Source organism: Amphiura filiformis, chromosome 7 (assembly GCF_039555335.1).
Source record: "Amphiura filiformis chromosome 7, Afil_fr2py, whole genome shotgun sequence".
Classification (NCBI taxonomy): domain Eukaryota; kingdom Metazoa; phylum Echinodermata; class Ophiuroidea; order Amphilepidida; family Amphiuridae; genus Amphiura; species Amphiura filiformis.
Window position 1 is genome coordinate 41,986,867 of NC_092634.1, and position 18,941 is coordinate 42,005,807.

The following is an 18,941-nucleotide window of genomic DNA, read 5'->3' on the forward strand; positions in this document are numbered from 1 at the left end:
TTGTTTAGGACCCGCACCAAGTACCTACACTCTCAGCCGTACTATATCAAAATATATAATAGGAGATTCTCTAATCGAGCGAACAATACCCAACCCAAGACTCTAGCGATACAACGACCAAAGGCGCAGAGAAATCTCGTTTGGAGACTCAATATATAAAAGGAGATTCTCTAATCGAGCGAACAATACCCAACCCAAGACTCTAGCGATACAACGACCAAAGGCGCAGAGAAATCTCGTTTTGGATAAACCAACACATGATCCAAACTTGCATTCGGTAGCCGCCACCAAGCTCAAATTCTGAGCGCTTGACCCCGAACCCTTGGATCATTAAATCAAATATAATGGCTGGAAACTCAACAATAAATTACGGTACTGGTGCATACAGGTCAGACGCTCCCGAGTGGAACAATTCTCGAGACTCTCAACAGGTGATCGACCTGAAGTTACAAAGGATAAAGTATTAATGTTAGCATTCTATGACATGTACATATATCATAATAAATAAATACAGAAAAGATAATTCAAAACCCAGCATTATTTTCTTTTGCTTACTGTGTGAAGTCTTTGACCTTATAAAAGACTACTTTACTGTTTTTGATGACACCTGTGCCTGCATGTAACAATACGATTGTCAATTCCTGTACATATTAAGAATTATATAGTTTTGACGACTTACTTTCCCTCTTGAACTATCATCCTAAAAAGGTTGATACAGAACAATTATATAAAATTTTATGTAGCAACATATTGAACACATGATCTAATTAAACAGTGTACATTGTATCTTTGAAGAACTGAGAAAGGGAAATTATTTGCAAGTCACATGTAATTTTAATGATTGGCGTCAACTCTTTATTCCTCCCTCCTTATCTACAGGGACCATAATTCTTGATTTTTCTTTTTAAACTTACAGACACTTAAATGCTTTAATTAGCTATTTAACACACTACCATGTAGTAGATAAAATATATCTGTATTTATACAGGTCATTATCTCATTACTGTCACACATAATTATATTTTACTTCCTTCTCACATGTCCACACAGGGAGCGGTGGGTGGGAAGATTTTGGTTGGTGTCGTGTCCAATACAAAACCAACAGTGAATAAATCACCACCTAATCACGCCAAAAACCCGCGAAAAAATCCATTGGTTCCCGGGTCGAGCCAAACAATACAAATTTATCTGCATGACAATGATTGACCTCTGACCCAGTAAACAATAACATGGATTCGCCCATTTCTTAGCTAGGTAAATTGAGTTTAACTTGTTGCACTGTGTTAAACTTTATTACCCTAAGACAAGGAAATTGAAAAACACTCGGCCGCAAAAATTGCATGCATGTTGGCAATCAGACACGACAACCATTTATTGACTTTTGTTTAGGACCCGCACCAAGTACCTACACTCTCAGCCGTACTATATCAAAATATATAATAGGAGATTCTCTAATCGAGCGAACAATACCCAACCCAAGACTCTAGCGATACAACGACCAAAGGCGCAGAGAAATCTCGTTTTGGAGACTCAATATATAAAAGGAGATTCTCTAATCGAGCGAACAATACCCAACCCAAGACTCTTGCGATACAACGACCAAAGGCGCAGAGAAATCTCGGGTTGGATAAACCAACACGTGATCCAAACTTGCATTCGGGTAGCCGCCACCCGAAGCTCAAATTCTGAGCGTTTGACCCCGAACCCTTGGATCATTAAATCAAATATAATGGCTGGAAACTCAACAATAAATTACGGTACTGGTGCATACAGGTCAGACGCTACCGAGTGGAACAATTCTCGAGACTCTCAACAGGTGATCGACCTGAAGTTACAAAGGATAAAGTATTAATGTTAGCATTCTATGACATGTACATATATCATAATAAATAAATACAGAAAAGATAATTCAAAACCCCACACAAGGGACTTATTTTATAAGGAACTTGGTTAACTCCCCCTTAAACTTGTTTGTTCACTTTGCCATACGGATACCATTACCTAAACCTCCTCTAACACTCCTGGAGGATACACAATGGAATGAGGCACATGTTTAAATTTGACTAGCGCATTTGAGAGCGTCTGCTTGAATACCAGAAACCACATGGTGATGGATGAACCAGATATATCTGCCTATGTTTGATAATGCTACTGATAACTAACTGGTGCCTCAATGAAGGATTTTATTGTTGGCACATTGAAATATAAATCACCGTTTGGCTCGACTGTGCCACTAATTGTTCATTAGCATAAAATAGCACTAAAATTTCTTTGCTGGATATTGACTGTAATCCATATAATTCTCCACAATAACACTACTAATTGTGCTGGCTCTATATGCTGCGAGATACATTGACCTCTATATTGTATGTTCACAATAGGATATTGAAAGAAATCAACGCGATAACTAGCCGGCTGCGCAACCTCACAAAAAAACTAGAAAAAATGAGGGCATAGTACTTGGCCCCAGAGTCTAGCTACCCCATGCCAACCTGGAGTTGATTCCTACTTCCCTTTAACACAGACTTAATCAAACAAAAACCAGCACGATTGACTCAATGTTATTAATTTCAAATGTACAACAGAATATATGTGTTGTTGAGATATATAAACCCCCGTATAGTCATACTATTACATAACGCAAAGCACATCAATATAATATCAGAGGGCTCACAACTGTATAAATTGTTTCTTGTAAGATTTTACGTACCATGCAATTCAATTTTAGAAACCCAGATATTAGTGATATTCCAAGTCCCATGAGATTCATTTGTCCAATGGAACTTCCCATGTTGACTCTTTTCGTCCAACTCTGCAAAATTGTATAAATTGTTTTTGCATATGTTGTCCACTACCAATGCGAAGATGGATGAATTTACGCCTCTTTTAAGTTAATTCTTCTTTCTTCAAATATATGAAGAAGTTGATTTGAGCTTTTTGATTATCAACATCGCAATGGTTAACTTTCTTTCGTACTTTTAGTTACCAAAATCTTTTCGTCTATCTCAGGCAGAAATCGGGTTATTCTGTTGTGTAGTGAAATAGACCTTGTAATCCGAGTAAGACACCCTAGCCAGTACACTTACGCACAACCGCATTTATACGGAACCCAGTGATTGGGTTGTTTAATTCCATTTTATGTCCGGAAATATGGGACCAATGTGGCTAACAGCATTCTGCCTGATGTCTTGCTTTATTTTATTCTATTTCAGCACTCTCGACGTTCATGCGACCCTTTGTTCCGGAGTTGCCTTACCAAAGCGCCGGTCATGGCTAAATCATGCACAACCCATCTTTCAAATTTCCACTACTCGACATCGAAGGAATGATCAAATTAATATTTCCCATGCAAAGTTCAACTGCGGTTGATCAAACGATGCTATTATATACACCAAGAGAAGCCTTAAAGTGTTTACTTTTTCGTTAGCTGGACTCCGAACTTCAGAACTTATTTGGTTCAATAGACTTCTGACAGTACAATTTGTGTACAAGATGCATGCTCTCCCTTGTATTGCTCGTGCGTAAGTTCAGTTTCTTGCAGATGACACAAAATTTTCCATATGCTTCGCTGTGCATGTCAAAGTCTACTGTCGCCTCACACAAAGTCTAGTAGTCACTAGCAATTATATGGTTGTCCAGGTGTACATGTACATACAGGTCAGGCTTCTTTCTTACCACCAGCATCAAAGTGTCATTGGTATCGCCTGCAATATAAATAAAAGGAAAAAAAAATGGGAAACAACCTGCCAGCACATCTATACTAATTACCCTGTGTAACTTGAGATTTTGTTTGTGATCCAACACAGGTAATCGGGAGACAGGTGATTATTTAATTTGTATTAATTTCTTCCCCGACCATTTTTATGTACCATCGTGTTATGTGGATAAGCATGACAAATTATTTGTGCGATCTATTCTCATACAAATTTAACCCTTTCAAAATATGACATTTACTAATTACTAATTCCAGAAACTGAAGCAATCTTTGCCTTAATTACCCTTAAGCCACAATAAAATGCTTTGACACAAAATATACTTGTCATTGTATCACAAATGCAAGCGCTGAGGGAACACATTTTCCCCAATTTTCACACAATCGGCTTTTACTTACTTGACCTCAGGAATTTTTTATCCCCGTTTTCATGAAATCCTTCTCTACATTAATTAGTTCTTTGACCCTGCTCAACGATTTTACCTAATCAGATATCTTTATATTGGTTTCATGACCACCCAATCTACTTAAGACTTTAAATTGACCCCCCTGTGGCCAACAGGGAGATAACTCCTCCTCCTTAAATCACCATCCAAATATTTGATGACCTGAGAATTACCACAAGATTATTAAACTATCCAAAATCCTTCTTTACCAAGTTTTATGATCTAAAATCTTCCGTTGAACTTCTGAACTTCAAATTACTAATACCATCAAGTTCTATAAAGACTCGAAGAGCTCGCACACATTCCCGTTGAGCATGTGAACAAAGCCAAACAAGGGATGCAAGGGGAGTGCGTTCATATCAATTTCTCCCTATACTTAAAAAAGGTATGCAACTATGATCAAAATCCCTCACACAGACCGTAAACACACATGATAAACCCTGGTCTTTCATTATTATTTTTTTTTTTTTCAATTTTCAATCCAAATCCAATTTTCAATCCAAATCCAAATTCAATCCAAAGAAAAGAGCATTGCAATTTTTTTTTTTTCAATTTTCAATCCACATCCAATTTAAAATCCAAATTCAATCCAAATCCAAAGAAAAGAATATTACAATTCCAGTCCAATCAAATTTCCAATCCAAAATTCAATTTTAAATCCAATTCAAACCAAAGAAAAGAGCATTGCAATGTTATTATTATTTTTTATTTTTTATTTTATTTTTTTATTTTTTTATTTTTTATTTTTTTATTTTTTATTTTTTATTTATTTATTTATTTATTTATTTATTTATTTTTTTATTTTATTTTTTCAATTTTCAATCCACATCCAATTTTCAATCCAAATTCAATCCAAATCCAAAGAAAAGAACATTACAATTCCAATCCAATCAAATTTCCAATCCAAATCCAAAATCCAATTTTAAATCCAAATTCAATCCTAAGAAAAGAGCATTGCATGTTTATTTATTTATTTATTTATTTTCAATTTTCAATCCACATCCAATTTTAAATCCAACTTCAATCCACATCCACTTTTTAATCCAACTTCAATCCAAATCCAAAGAAAAGAACATTACAATTCCAGTCCAATCAAATTTCCAATCCAAATCCAAAATCCAAGTATTCAATAACAATTCTAGTCTAGGGACATATCGGGGCTTGCCTTATTTATCAATACATTTTGTCACAAAACTACAACCCGTGACTAAAATTAGACCTACACTATATGACCACTTTATGGATGAAACTAGGTTACCTTATAAATAAGGCATTATGCCACAATCAAACCAAATTCAACCAAACAAACAAAACTAATGCATTAACGACTCTGTCATGTAAATTATATACTTTTATGCAGAGTATAAAGCTTAGACATAATCGTCCATTATGAAGGTAAATATCCCGGGGTAAATATACTCATGATACCCTTCCTTTCAATAAGCCACAAAACCTGGCCTGCTAATGTTATACTAACAACTATCACCCTAAATATGCTTGCATTAACATAAAAAGGTGAAATCACACCTAGAAATTGTCTAAAATTTTACCACAAACGTCCAATACGCTAAATACGCCAGGGGGACGGGCTGTCTTTACCCCATTTTGACGAACGAGGGAGACAGGAAATTACACAAGGATTTTTCCAGATTTTTTATGGCTAAAATAAATTGCCTTTGTGATATGAACTATTTTGCTACAAGTGGCGTTAAATATTATCATCTGCACACCGTATCTTTGCTACTTAAAACTATTATCATTATTATTTCTCAACCCAATCACGTAACTGTTGACCGACATTATCATCGTCTTACATCTTCCCTTTTGTTATCCTATTTTTATTGATTTTGTTATTTACAAGTATGAACATAAAATTGACCATGATCTGTAAATTCTCTACTTACGACTTTCAAGCTTTTAATACGGGAAGTCGAAAGCCTAATGATCCCAACATTTTTTAAATTTTAACTATAAAAGGGATCCCTTGATTGATAACCACATTAATTAAAACTGACCATATTTCTTGGCACTGCTTGAACTGAAATCGGCACCAAATTAAAATACGACTGTCAACTTTACCCTAAAAACATACCCGATTGCATCGTCATTGATTTGCAATGGGAAGTCATTGTTTGCCAATCGGGATATCGATTGATTCGCCCAAGTCAAATCCTCAAGGACCCTTACGTCATAATGAGCGCGACTTTTATTACTCCTTGCCTTATTTGGATAATGAGCTACGTACATGTTCGTTGAAAATCTCTGCCCCGGGTTGTATGTGGGGCCATAACAATTACACCTCATATGAATTATTCATAGAACCACACTTGATAAACATTAATATTAAATGCGTAAAAGCCACAGGAATTGCACAGTTTTGGAGCACTTTTCGTGTGCAAGAGAACCCCATTAAATATTATTTAGATGCCTTCAAATACAATTTCAACTCCCGCATTATACATAAATTAAATAAATTTATTCTCACCCGGATATTCTCCGTCTATAATCAGAAATTACTCAATTTCATGAAGTCTTGAAGATGACTGCTTTGCGTGCATGTTGCACCGGTCAGTGGGATACGCCTACCGTAAATTTCCACGACGATTGTATAGAATACTGACTTCGGCTAGCTCACAAAACGTGCACAAAATGTTGATATTACTACATGTATCAATATTTTTTACATCCAAGTTTTAGCGCTGCATAGATGACTGGAGTGACCTCTGCGGTTTTGCCGACAATTACATTTTTGTATCACGTAAACCAGCGCCGAACTCGCCTCCATTAAATTCGGAACCTGAATCATGATTATATTGTTGTGCAGTAAGCAGAAACAAGGTAGAAAGATAAGCGTGTCCTTGTTATTGATGCAGTAAACGTGCACATTTTAAGCTTCCCAAGGCTTGATTTTTTATCATCAATCAGTCAGTTGTTTATGTCTTATGAAGTTGCTGTTGATTTCTAAGAATCGGTAACCGAAGATTTTTGTTGTTGTCGTGTCCAATACAAAACCAACAGTGAATAAATCACCACCTAATCACGCCCAAACCCGCGAAAAATCCATTGGTTCCCGGTCGAGCCAAACAATACAAATTTATCTGCATGACAATGATTGACCTCTGACCCAGTAAACAATAACATGGATTCGCCCATTTCTTAGCTAGGGTAAATTGAGTTTAACTTGTTGCACTGTGTTAAACTTTATTATGATCCAAATCAAGGCTATAGTAGCAATTATATCTTTATATATTATTCAATTGTTGTATTATTATGTAAATCGAGAGAACACTCTCTGCCTGAAAGATTAATTGTATATATAATTTTAAGTTCTGATAGGCTGACATTTTAGCAGAAAACTGTTATAATTAGTCAATTTGAGTGTAAAAACTTGTATTTTTTGTTGAGGGATTATTGAGGTGTTCATTAAGTCGTTGTTGTGCAACAGTTTAAAGAAGCCGCTACCGCCCATCAATTGGAATTTTATTATAATGTTGTCTGTGTGATACCAGTGTTTCTTAAGGCTGAGTTCACATAGAAGTATACGGTATACGGTATTCGCTATACGAAATACGCTCATTCGATCAGGCTAAGTTCATATAGGAGTATACTATGTGAACTCAGCCTGATCGAATGAGCGTATTTCATATAGCTTAATAGCTTAATATGTACAGTTACCCATTTTCTTCGTCTTATCAAATGCTTGTAACTTTACTTCTTGAGGTCACATTGCATTTAATGAGGTGTCATAATGTGCAGAATTAGATAGGGCATCTATTAAAAAAATGAATTTGCCCACATATGGTTTAGGTTTTTTAAATTTGGACGGTATACGCTGCACTAAAATCGAACACGCGCGATTCCCACTATACTATACTATACGCAGGTATACGGCCTTTTCGAATAGCTCTTATGTGACCCGGTACTAGGCCTATGAAATTACCTTGCCCGATTTAATCTATACGCGTGCACCTGCAAAACGTGCATCGTATACCCGAATAGTATACTTCTATGCGATCGTAGCCTTATGTGACCGGTACTATGAAATTGCCTTGCTCGATTGAACTATATACGCGTGCACCTGTAAAACGTGCACCGTATACCCGAATAGTATACTTCTATGTGAACGCAGCCTAAAAGAGATGAATCTTCATTTAATAGCTTTTGGCCAATGTGACACTTTTTTATCAGGAGAGGAAATGAAGGATAGAGGAAATCCTTTATACTATCAGCCTACCATATATGGATACACTTATCTTAATTCTTTGTATGCTGGTCATAGGCTTCAACATAAAAAGTTTTGAGATATTTTCTCAAAATATCAAGAGCCATTTGGAGAACCACTGAACAATACTGGGCCTGTTTACTCATTTTGATGCATATTTTATGCTTATTCCAAATATGGTCATGAAAATGTGAAATTCTGAAATTTTTGAACTTTGAAGAAATTTTGAACCTGTCGTCTGCAGTTGAACACCAGCGTGGCATGATGGAGAGGGTTATGTGAAGGTGACTCTGAATCATCATTGGGCTATGGTTTAGATGATTTGGATTAGTATCCTGATTAGTCAGATGTATTCTTTTGGTTAGATGAGCGAGGAACTTAAAGATATTTACTGGAAAGGATAATGCTCTGTTGTAAGCCATGTTCATGAACCATTGACAACCACCACTACCATTATGGAATTCAATAACATTTCCTCAAATACCACCAATTTTGATCGTGGACTCAACATATTTGGTGCTGTCATGACTGGAATCATATCGCTTACAGGAATTGTTGGTAACAGTATGATAATCATAGCGGTTATGCTTTCAAGGCGTCTCCAAAATGTTACCAACGCTTTTGTGACTAGTTTGAGCATTGCCGATTTGACGACATCGATCTTCATGATATTCTTTATCGTCGGATTACTTGGCATAGATGAATGGCCTATACCAGGATTTGAATGGTTGTGCGGCTTGACTGGATTAGTCATATACTTGTGCACTGGATGTAGTTTATACACACTGGCAATGATAGCAATCGTTCGCCTATTAGCCATTACAAAACCGGTCTTGTTCCGTCAAAACCAGTTGCTGATATTCAAATCATGGCGGCTTGCTGTTTTAGTCGCTATTCCATGGCTTATACCAACGCTAACATTGGTTATTTTTCTTCCATCTGGAAACGGTGGCTTTGGTTATGACTACACGGATGGGACCTGCTCTGATTTAGATGGTCACAAGAATGCGGCGATTTTTAATCTTGCTCAAACTTTGATTGGTCTGCCGATTCCACTTGTTACACTCCTGATATGCTACTCATTGATTTACATTCACTTGCGGAGTCATTTTAAAGAACAAAAACGTAACTTGCCGACCGTCACTCATATTTCAAGCGACGTCTCTGTAACAACTTGCAATATCGAAGATCCTACTGTTAAACGAAAGAACCAGATAACGAAACAACAGATCAAAATCACCAAGAATTTATTCTTCATCGTCTGTGCATTTTTTGCTTGTTTTGTACCTTTCTTGATATTGAATTCCATACCTATATTAGGTCATAATATTGATTATCTTCTACCATTAGCAAACAGCGCCACCAATTTTATCATCTACGCGTATAATCATCCGGAATTCAAAATTGTGTTCGGACACATGATGAGATGTACTTATGCTAACATTCCAGAGCCATCAAGACTATTGCAGTATTTAATGTCAAATCACCGCAGCTGATTGGTCTAACCCATCATGCTTTGCTGTACCATAATAGAACTATACTTGTCATAGAAAGTGTGCACAAAATCCCTCACTTCAACTTTTAATAACTCGCTTAATTAAGGGGTACTAAGACTTTTATTTGAAAAAAATATGACCTCTAATTGTGAAACTATCCACAGCTCTCAATATTTAAAGGAGTATTTCGTGATCCTAGCATCCTCTATTTATGTCATTTTTTATTAGATATCCACGAAAAAAACCTATTCCCAAAATTTCAGTTGATTCCAATTTTGCGTTCGCGAGTTATGCATGATTATGTGTATTACACTGCTCCATAGACAATGCGTTGTAATTTCGAAATTCAAATTTCACGATATCTTTGCTAAACTAATTAATCTGCAAGAAATATTTTGTATATACATAAACATATGTAGCCAGAGGTTTCCAGTGATATAAAAATCTCAACTTTTTTTGAGAAAAGTGGGGGGATGAGGCTGTGGATCACGAAATGCCCTTTTAAGCGGCTCTTTGTATTGTTTGTATGTATTTGCTGTGGAGCAGATAGGCTGCAATGCATGATGGGATACTCCATTCAACTGCTGTGATGTCAAATATAAACTTAATGTAATGCCATCCATAATTTGTGGGTGTGGGGTGAATTGGAGATGGTGGGGGACATGGGATATAGCCTACTATAGAGAATATCTTCATTTTGATAACAATACACAAGGTCTGCAATTGCTGGCTCAGTATGGTAAGGGACCCCTCCCCCCGAACAAAATTAACTGCCAAACTGAGGACATCCACCGAACACACCAGACCTTTTATAAATTCCAAGGGGATCCTCCTACCCCTACAAACATGGACTTGTTTAAAATGGTGAATAACACACTGCTGATTCTGACAACCGTGGATATCCTCGGTAGCAGGTGTGTCCCCATTTAGGAGGTAAAAAGTAATATTATTTCACTCCAGAAAATTGATTTAATTCCAATTCAATTCAATTCTTCCGATTACTCACAATTATTTCAATTGCAATCCAATTCAATTCATGCCCAAGCCAAATCATTTTTATTCAAATTCAATTCCAATGCATTGAAATGAAAGTCGCCCAAATTCATTTCAATTCAAATTTCATATTCAAATTTCAATGCATTGAATTAACATTAGTAGAAAGTCAGATTAAGGTCCACATTTGCTGATCTTTATAAACAGTCCGTCCTACTGCCTGATCAGGAAATACTGCCAAGTTAGGCAGCATGTTGCCAAGTCAGGCAGCATGGTATCCCACAATGCAATGCTCTATTTCAAGTAGAGCATCTTTTAATATACCGTTATTTCTTGGTTTAGAGTAAAGAAATAGGTAAAATATATAAAATTATCAATGGATGTACAATTAGTAGTATTTTTTCATTAATTTTAGTTAAAATAAAGTTAATTTGCATGTTTAGATCAAATTTTTTTTAAACCGTTAGAAATTGTTTTGTTATTTAAATTATTTTCCTCCCGGTGGAATTTTTTACGCCCGGTGAAAAATTGTCAACTTACATGTAGCTCATGTGTGTCAAAGTAAAATTTCCACCGATCTTTTATAACATCACTATGAACAATTTAGTCCTTAGTCTGTCAAATTCGGAAGGGTTACCAAAGCCTGTGTTGCCTGACTCGGCAACATGCTGCCTGATTCGGCAAAATTTCCTGATCAGGCAGTCGGACCAGACTGATAAATACCTGCACACAATAAGGGGTGCGTTTGTAAATGCCTTCAACTGTGGAGGTGTGTGTGTTTTGTCACATTCACACTGTGGAGTCTGCTAACAACCGTGGAGCTCCACAGTTGAAGATAAGCTCAAAAATGGGGTTTTTTTTCCTTATTTATGGGTATACCACCTGTCATTTTCTGATTAGAGCAACCTCCACAGTATGGCGGTTGCTGTGAGATTTGTGTAAAAAAATCTCCCCAGTTTGAATGTGGGTGTGTGAATCTCCCCAGTTGGAATATACACACACCTCCACACTTGGCGGCATTTACAAGAGGGGTGCATGTATGGGTGTACCATATCTGTAATGTGCATATCGGCTCGCTTGACATAACTGGAATTTTAGGTACAAACTAAAAGTGCCCACTCATAAAAATCCCACTTGCAAATAAGGGCAATGGACCCTTAATTCTTTGTTGGGATTTTCAGAGGAAGGAGCTCTCTATTTGTACAGTGTGGGCCAAAAACAACTTTACCCAATTTCAGAGGGTTGTTGCTCGAATTGTAGAATAGCTATTCATAATATTGTTACATATTCTAAATGCAAATATTGCAACGGTTCAAAGGGAACTTGCCGCTAACCCCAGAGTCAGTTGTCGACGCAACAATTTGCCGAACATACCACAAACGCAATAAGTTCAATAACTTCGCGGAACTTTCTTGTATAGATAACATTTCGTAATGACAAAAAAAATCAGGTCTGAGGTTACAATTGCTTTGCGCATTTGAGAATTGTGTTTATTTTTGCAGCGTGAAAGCTGCATATCATGACGAAATATCATAGCTTGACATTTAAATTGTTCATGTTTGATTTATTTGATTGTGTTATATAAAATTGCTGAACAAATTTGTGCGTATACTGAGTGGTTCTCATTATCGAACTCGCCATTGCAAGTGATGCGACGCGACAGCTAGTAGGCCTTCGTGTGGACAAAGTTAATTTTGACTCTTTGATTTAAAACTAGCGTCACATTTTTAATTTAATACATTTTTGGATAGTTTTTTCACCAAATACTCTAAAGAAGATGTTCTTTACGAATATGTGAAAACAATTTGCAGCAGATTTTCAATTTTGAGATATGAACCTTTTAAATTGGGTAAAGTTGTTTTTGGCCCACACGTACTGTACAAGAAATTTACCCTGAGGCAAAGTAAGCCTCTTTATTAGTGCGACATTATGCGAATCTTTACGGTATTTATGATAGTAGTTTTTAGTTTGTCAGTCTGTTTGCTAGTGTGCAAGAATACATTGAGTATGCATAAAATAATGTGTAGGTGTGTGATGACTCCAGTCCTATACTGTTACAGTAGGAATTTTCGTGGTACATTAATTTTCATGCTTTTCGCGCTCAACACAGCTACGCCAAAAATAAAAATACAAGAATCTGTTCTTTTTATGTATAGGTCTATGTAAGAAAACTCAAAATCACGAATTTTAAAACAAGTGAAATGGTTAGAAATCGGCAAGGCGCGAAAATTTACACACACAAAAATAACCACTTTGACAGTATTACTTGAGATAATGAAACTGTATCAGGAACAGGGTTACAATTGGCTTACATTCATCATAGACAATGATATCACATTGGTTGTTTTAACTTCCTTTTAAACCATGTTGAACTTTTTGAGGAAATGCTTCATGTTTCACCTAATCACAAAAGAATCACATGGCGTCACAATATAGTGATTCCAACCATTAAAAAACTTGACTCGTCATATCAAAAGGTACTTTTAGTCGGAAAAGCCTGTATTAAAACATTAGTAAAATAAACTTGTAAATTATAAACAAAATGACAAGAAAAGTTACAATTTTTTTCATATTTTCAAAAGTATCACCTCAAATTTAAAAACCAAGATATGATTTTAAAGCTTGTTCTTTCAAATAGAGTTAAAATCTTAACATTTTGAAAGTGACTCATAAACTACCTTTTGATATTTCATGTCGCATATATATAAATCTTTCATTTATAACCTTTTTTATGCTGAAATATTGTCATTTATTTTAATAGAATTCATGAATATGGGATTCATATGTACAAAGTTATCTGGGTTTTCATTTGTGTTGTGGGTAGCCTTGTAACCAAGTTCAAATAGCACTGACAAAAATAAACATACCGGTACTAAACAATATACCGTACTACGCCAAACAAGTATTCTTACACTTAGGAAAAAAATCCTAATTTTAAAACTGAACCATATTTCATTTGGGTAAATGTATTTTTTAATAGATGCACTATCTCATCTGGCACAGCAGTCAGGGAATCAATACCCGCATACCCATGCCACCCCCCTCCCCCTTGTGAAAACCAGTTACTTATTTGAAGATATTGCATTTTGTCAGATCTCAGTGTAATCCCTTTCCCACCCACACAAATTGCACACTATACAAAACCATTCAACTGTTTCATCACTCAAATCAAATTGTAAAAAGGAAACTCTATATAATTCACTTTGACATTGAAATGCATTATTGCAGTAACCTAAAAATAAGTGTCAAAAGTAGGTGAACATTTTACCAACAAAATAAGACTAAAATATTGGTATAACTTTGTACTGGTAAAGGACTGAAACCCACATTTTTCAGTAGACATGCTTCACTAGGATCCACAACATGCTCCTCTATGACACAGTTCTTTAACCCCAATACATTTTAACTTTCATTGAATGACCTTTGAAAATTTGGGTACAAAAACTCATATTCTGAAACTTGAGGTCAAATTTTGCACTATGATTGTTTAATGCAGGTTATTGAACTATGCCATTGGGATGAGGCCTTTGTGGATCATAGTGCTTATTGAACCAAGCATGCAGAATTCACTGTGACATACCTACTACATGCATGCTGGTGTGCAAATTCAATTTGTTTAAAACTTGATGCACCTTTCCAGGAACATTTTGTACATGTACCAATATTTATATAGGGCCTATATAATAACATGATAGGCAAGGGGAACACATTGATGGTGAGGTTATTCTCTTCAGTGCTGATGTTATTCAAGTAAGGAACTGTATTGGACTTCAACATGACCATGAATAGGAGTCGTCAGACACTCGTCACCATTGCATTACATTGCATGGAATAAAAGGACATTCGCCTCATTGGTATAAACTGTGGTAGATGGAAGCCATCAAGAACATTTAACAGGTGTTACAGATTGCTTGGCTCACCAAAAGAAATGTCCAAAACCATGGCAATACTTCTTTGATGTCTGGTGATCTCTAGCGGATTTCTGCTAAGATCTTGATCAGTTTTGAGTGGTCACTGGGCCAGACCAACACTAGTGTGATTTTGGTCTTCAAGTGACTATTTTAGAAGAGGAATTATTATAAGCAAAGTTATAAGTATGTTACAATTTCTTTGTGAGTGGCCACTAGACCAGACCAACATATTGTGATTTTGCTCCTTAAGTGACTGTAAGGAAGAGGTAGTCAAATTGTTAGTTTTTTTAAATAAGTATTGCAAGACATTACAAAATCTTCTGCAGGAGTGGCCACAAGACCAGACCAACAATGATATTGTGACTTTCAAATCAGGAAAAAGAATTTTAAACACTATTTCTTCTCAATCTGGAAATTAATGGCAGCTTAAAAGTGACAGAACCTGCAGTTTGAAACCATTTGGTACCCAGAGTTAGAGATCGAGTGCTATCAGGGTTGAGCATTGGATGACAGGATGGATAACAATACTAATATCATTGCGGACTCAAACAGACTCATAGTATTCTACTGGGAACAGGTTCTCACTTCAACTTTCATCTTCCTCATTGCCCTAATGGGTGTCATCGGTAATTCTATGATTATCATCGCAGTATCATTTTCCTGCAAACTTCAGACATCCACCAATGCATTCGTCACCAGTTTAGCCATTGCCGATCTGATAACGTCTATATTCTTATTCTTCTACGCCATCGCCGGTTTGGGGAGAAACGGCTGGCCTATTCCGCAAGCAGAATGGCTGTGCGCTTTTACAGCATTCGTAATATACACATGTAGAGGGACTAGTTTGTATACCTCAGCAGCGATAGGTGTGAACCGACTCATACTCATCACAAGACCGTCTCTGTATAGAAAAATATTCGTCTCTTGGAAGCTTGCCGTTTGTCTGACTATTCCATGGGTGGTTTTAAGCGGAAGCATAATCATACTGTTACTCACTGGATTTAGTGCATTTGGTTACGACTATGCCGATTTAGCTTGTGCTATCGACGATTCAAACAAAAATGCAGAAGTGGTCTCTCTTGTCGCGACTCTCATAGCTTTTCCAATTCCTCTTATCGTCACGACTGTAAGCTATTCTTGGATTTACGTGTTCTTAAAGAAACACTTTCGAGCTAAGAAACGGAGCCTTTGTCCGCCGACTTCAGATGGAAGCAATATGACAAGTGTGACGAGTGATACGCCCTCAAGTAGCGCACCAACTGGTGTAACACTAATAAGTTATACGCCATCTAATGCTGTGCTTCCTGTAATAACAACACAAGAGTATGCGCCCTCTAAAAGTCCGTCTGTAGTGAAGTCGGACAGCGAAATAACAAGTCTCACAAGACGGGAACAAATATCACAAAAACAAATTGAAATCACCAAAAATCTCTTTGTGGTTGTCTGTTCCCTCTATCTGTGTTATCTGCCATATTTTATCCTTATTTTTGTGCCGGATTCCAATCATATATTATTCTATGCACGCATTATTACTTTAGCTAATAGCACTATCAATTTTGCGATTTATGCTGGTAAGCATCCAGATTTTAAGTTTGTCTTTGGACACATGATGAGGAGATCCTACAGGGATATACCTCAGCCTTCAAGATTTTTGAAGTTTTTTCTGTCACAAAACAAATAGTCCAAATAATTGTGCATTTTATTTATTGGATTAATACAATAACTGTACAGTGTTTTGTTTTTTTATTTGGAAGATACAGTAAAACTAATATTTTAATGTACAAAAAGACAGAGGAAACATTTTCAAAGAAAAAGACAATAAAAAATAGACTTTTCCTCAATGCTACACAAGTTGTATAATATTGTTCAAAAAAGCTGCTGACATAATTATTTGACACATCCATGTACATTTGCAATATTGTGCCCCTCCCCTCTGAAAGCTGGCTATGCCGCTTATCCGGATATCTCAGTTATTCTGACAAACTATCTTCAACAGAAAACAGGTTCACAGCAAACACATTATGTTTTACAGGAAATGTTTAAATGTCTGGTTATATAAAGGGTATAAAATGTTATACAAACATATTTGCCAAAAAATAATATATTGCTATAACATATTGACAACATGTTTGAAATGTTGTTGTAGTGTTTCTATGATATACAAAACCTGACATTTAAATGTTATTAAAATGTTTCTACCAAAACTAAAATGCATTTACAACATGTTTATAATATTTTATAAAACATTTTTGTGTTTGCTGGGTCTTTCAATGCCATTAAAAAGAATGCCAATCAAAGAATGTCAGTTGATGTCAAATCAGCTGCTCAGTTAACCGGACTTTGCCAGCCCTTCGGAATGACCATCAAGCTAGTTATGCACCTGCCAGTGGTGTAGCGCGAGTCATCATGGGGGGGGGGGGGGCAGTGGCAATGATTGGGGTCCACCAGGCCGGATGAGGGGGGGGGTTGGCTGAAGCTGTTTTGGGCCATTTTCCTATGGGATTTTCTACATTTTCAAATCAATTCAGGGGCACATACCCCTTCCCCATGCCCCTATGACACTACGCCACTGGCACCTCTTGTTTGTTTTACATGTAGCCTTTATCGAAATGCTTTTGTGAAAAGAATCTAGAACAATTAGATTTGAATGATTGATAAGGCCTAAAAAAAGTTGTTTGATTGGCGTAACATTAAAAAAAAATAGGGTAGGTCGGTTGGCTTTTTTTTCCACACATTTTAAGCTGTAAATTGCATATGATAAAGGCCCTGGAACTTTTTTCTTTCTTTTTTTTAATTTAATTTTTTTGTTACAAAAAAATGAGAAAAAGCTCTAAAGGTCAGGCAATTCGTCCACACAGGAACCAACAAATGAATTTCATGTGGCCTAAGGAATAATAATTTCCTTTGATTAAATCACTAAAGTGTTATAAACGAAATGAATTGTCATTAATAATAAATTATATTTTGTGAACTACTCTCATTTTACGTCATCCTGCAACTCGGTCCCTTTGCTGGCATGCATCAGTGTTTGGGTCCGGGTCACAGTACTGATTTATTTTAAAAATTCAGTGAAGTGTACATCAGGTCACAATAGTAGTTCTAAACTACATGTATCTTGTTTTTTAGGCCTTCACTTCCTTCTTGTGTATGCCTACTATCCCAGCAAACACAGGATATCTTTTAAAGATATTTTTCATATATAAAGTGCTTTTAAATCATTTTAAATGTTGAGTTATTTTGGGGAAATGTTTTAAAATATTGATCAAGAAAGTAATTTTTATTGTAAAAATGATATTGTGAAGGAAGTTTTTGATAACCAAACAACTAATAATAATAAGGAAACCAGAGATCTTGGAGAAAACCTGCAAGAACGAGCATGGATCGTAAAACATTCAAACTTTTCTGGCAACATTTTATCCCATTAAAAAAATAACATTACAGATATGTTTGTGTTTTGCTGGGATGTACGAATGCCATCGACAAATATTTAAAACTCTATCATACTTTCCATGCGTGCATCGAAAAAATTACGGAAAATTTTGCTCTGCACCCCCTCCTCCCCCTCTTTTTAGATTCTTGAACACACCAGGCAAAAAATATTGGAGTCAACAACTCACAACTTCTGTTCATCAGGATAAAGTCAGAGCCACATCTGACCAGTGGCGCAGCGTGGGTCATCACATGGGGGGGGGGGCACCGACCATGATTGGGGGCACCGGGTCTGATGGGGGGGCACAAGCCATTTTTCGGCAATTTTCCTATGGCATTTTTAAAATTTCAGATCAACCCCCCCCGGTGCCCCTATGGCGCTCGCCACTGCATTTGACTGTGTGAAAATGGTCAAGCTTTTCGTCAGATGTGGCTCTGACTTCATCAGGATGAAGTAAGAGCCACATCTGACAAAAGCTTGACCATCCATTAGCGACTAGCTGCACCAGTTTTCACACATTGACTGGTATGTAAATGTGATATCCAGCAGCGCACCTGTATATTAAATTCAGTTGTTATGAATCCCATCGTGAAAGCCTTTTCCTACTAGACTCTGTAGCAATATTTTATTTATCAAATTCCTGATTATCAGGCCCTTTAACCTGGATCTTATCATTTCTGTAAAAATCAGATCACCCAACAAATTGTGAAAATTGATCACTCGTAAAAATA

At 36.4% G+C, this 18,941-nt stretch overlaps 1 protein-coding gene across 1 annotated transcript; it reads left to right on the forward strand.

Moving 5' to 3' along the window:
• Positions 1-15,294: 15,294 nt before the first annotated feature.
• Positions 15,295-16,461, forward strand: LOC140157863 (G-protein coupled receptor moody-like). The gene has a single exon (XM_072181111.1). The coding sequence runs from the start codon at positions 15,295-15,297 to the stop codon at positions 16,459-16,461; it is 1,167 nt and encodes a 388-aa protein (XP_072037212.1).
• The last annotated feature ends 2,480 nt before the right edge of the window (positions 16,462-18,941 follow it).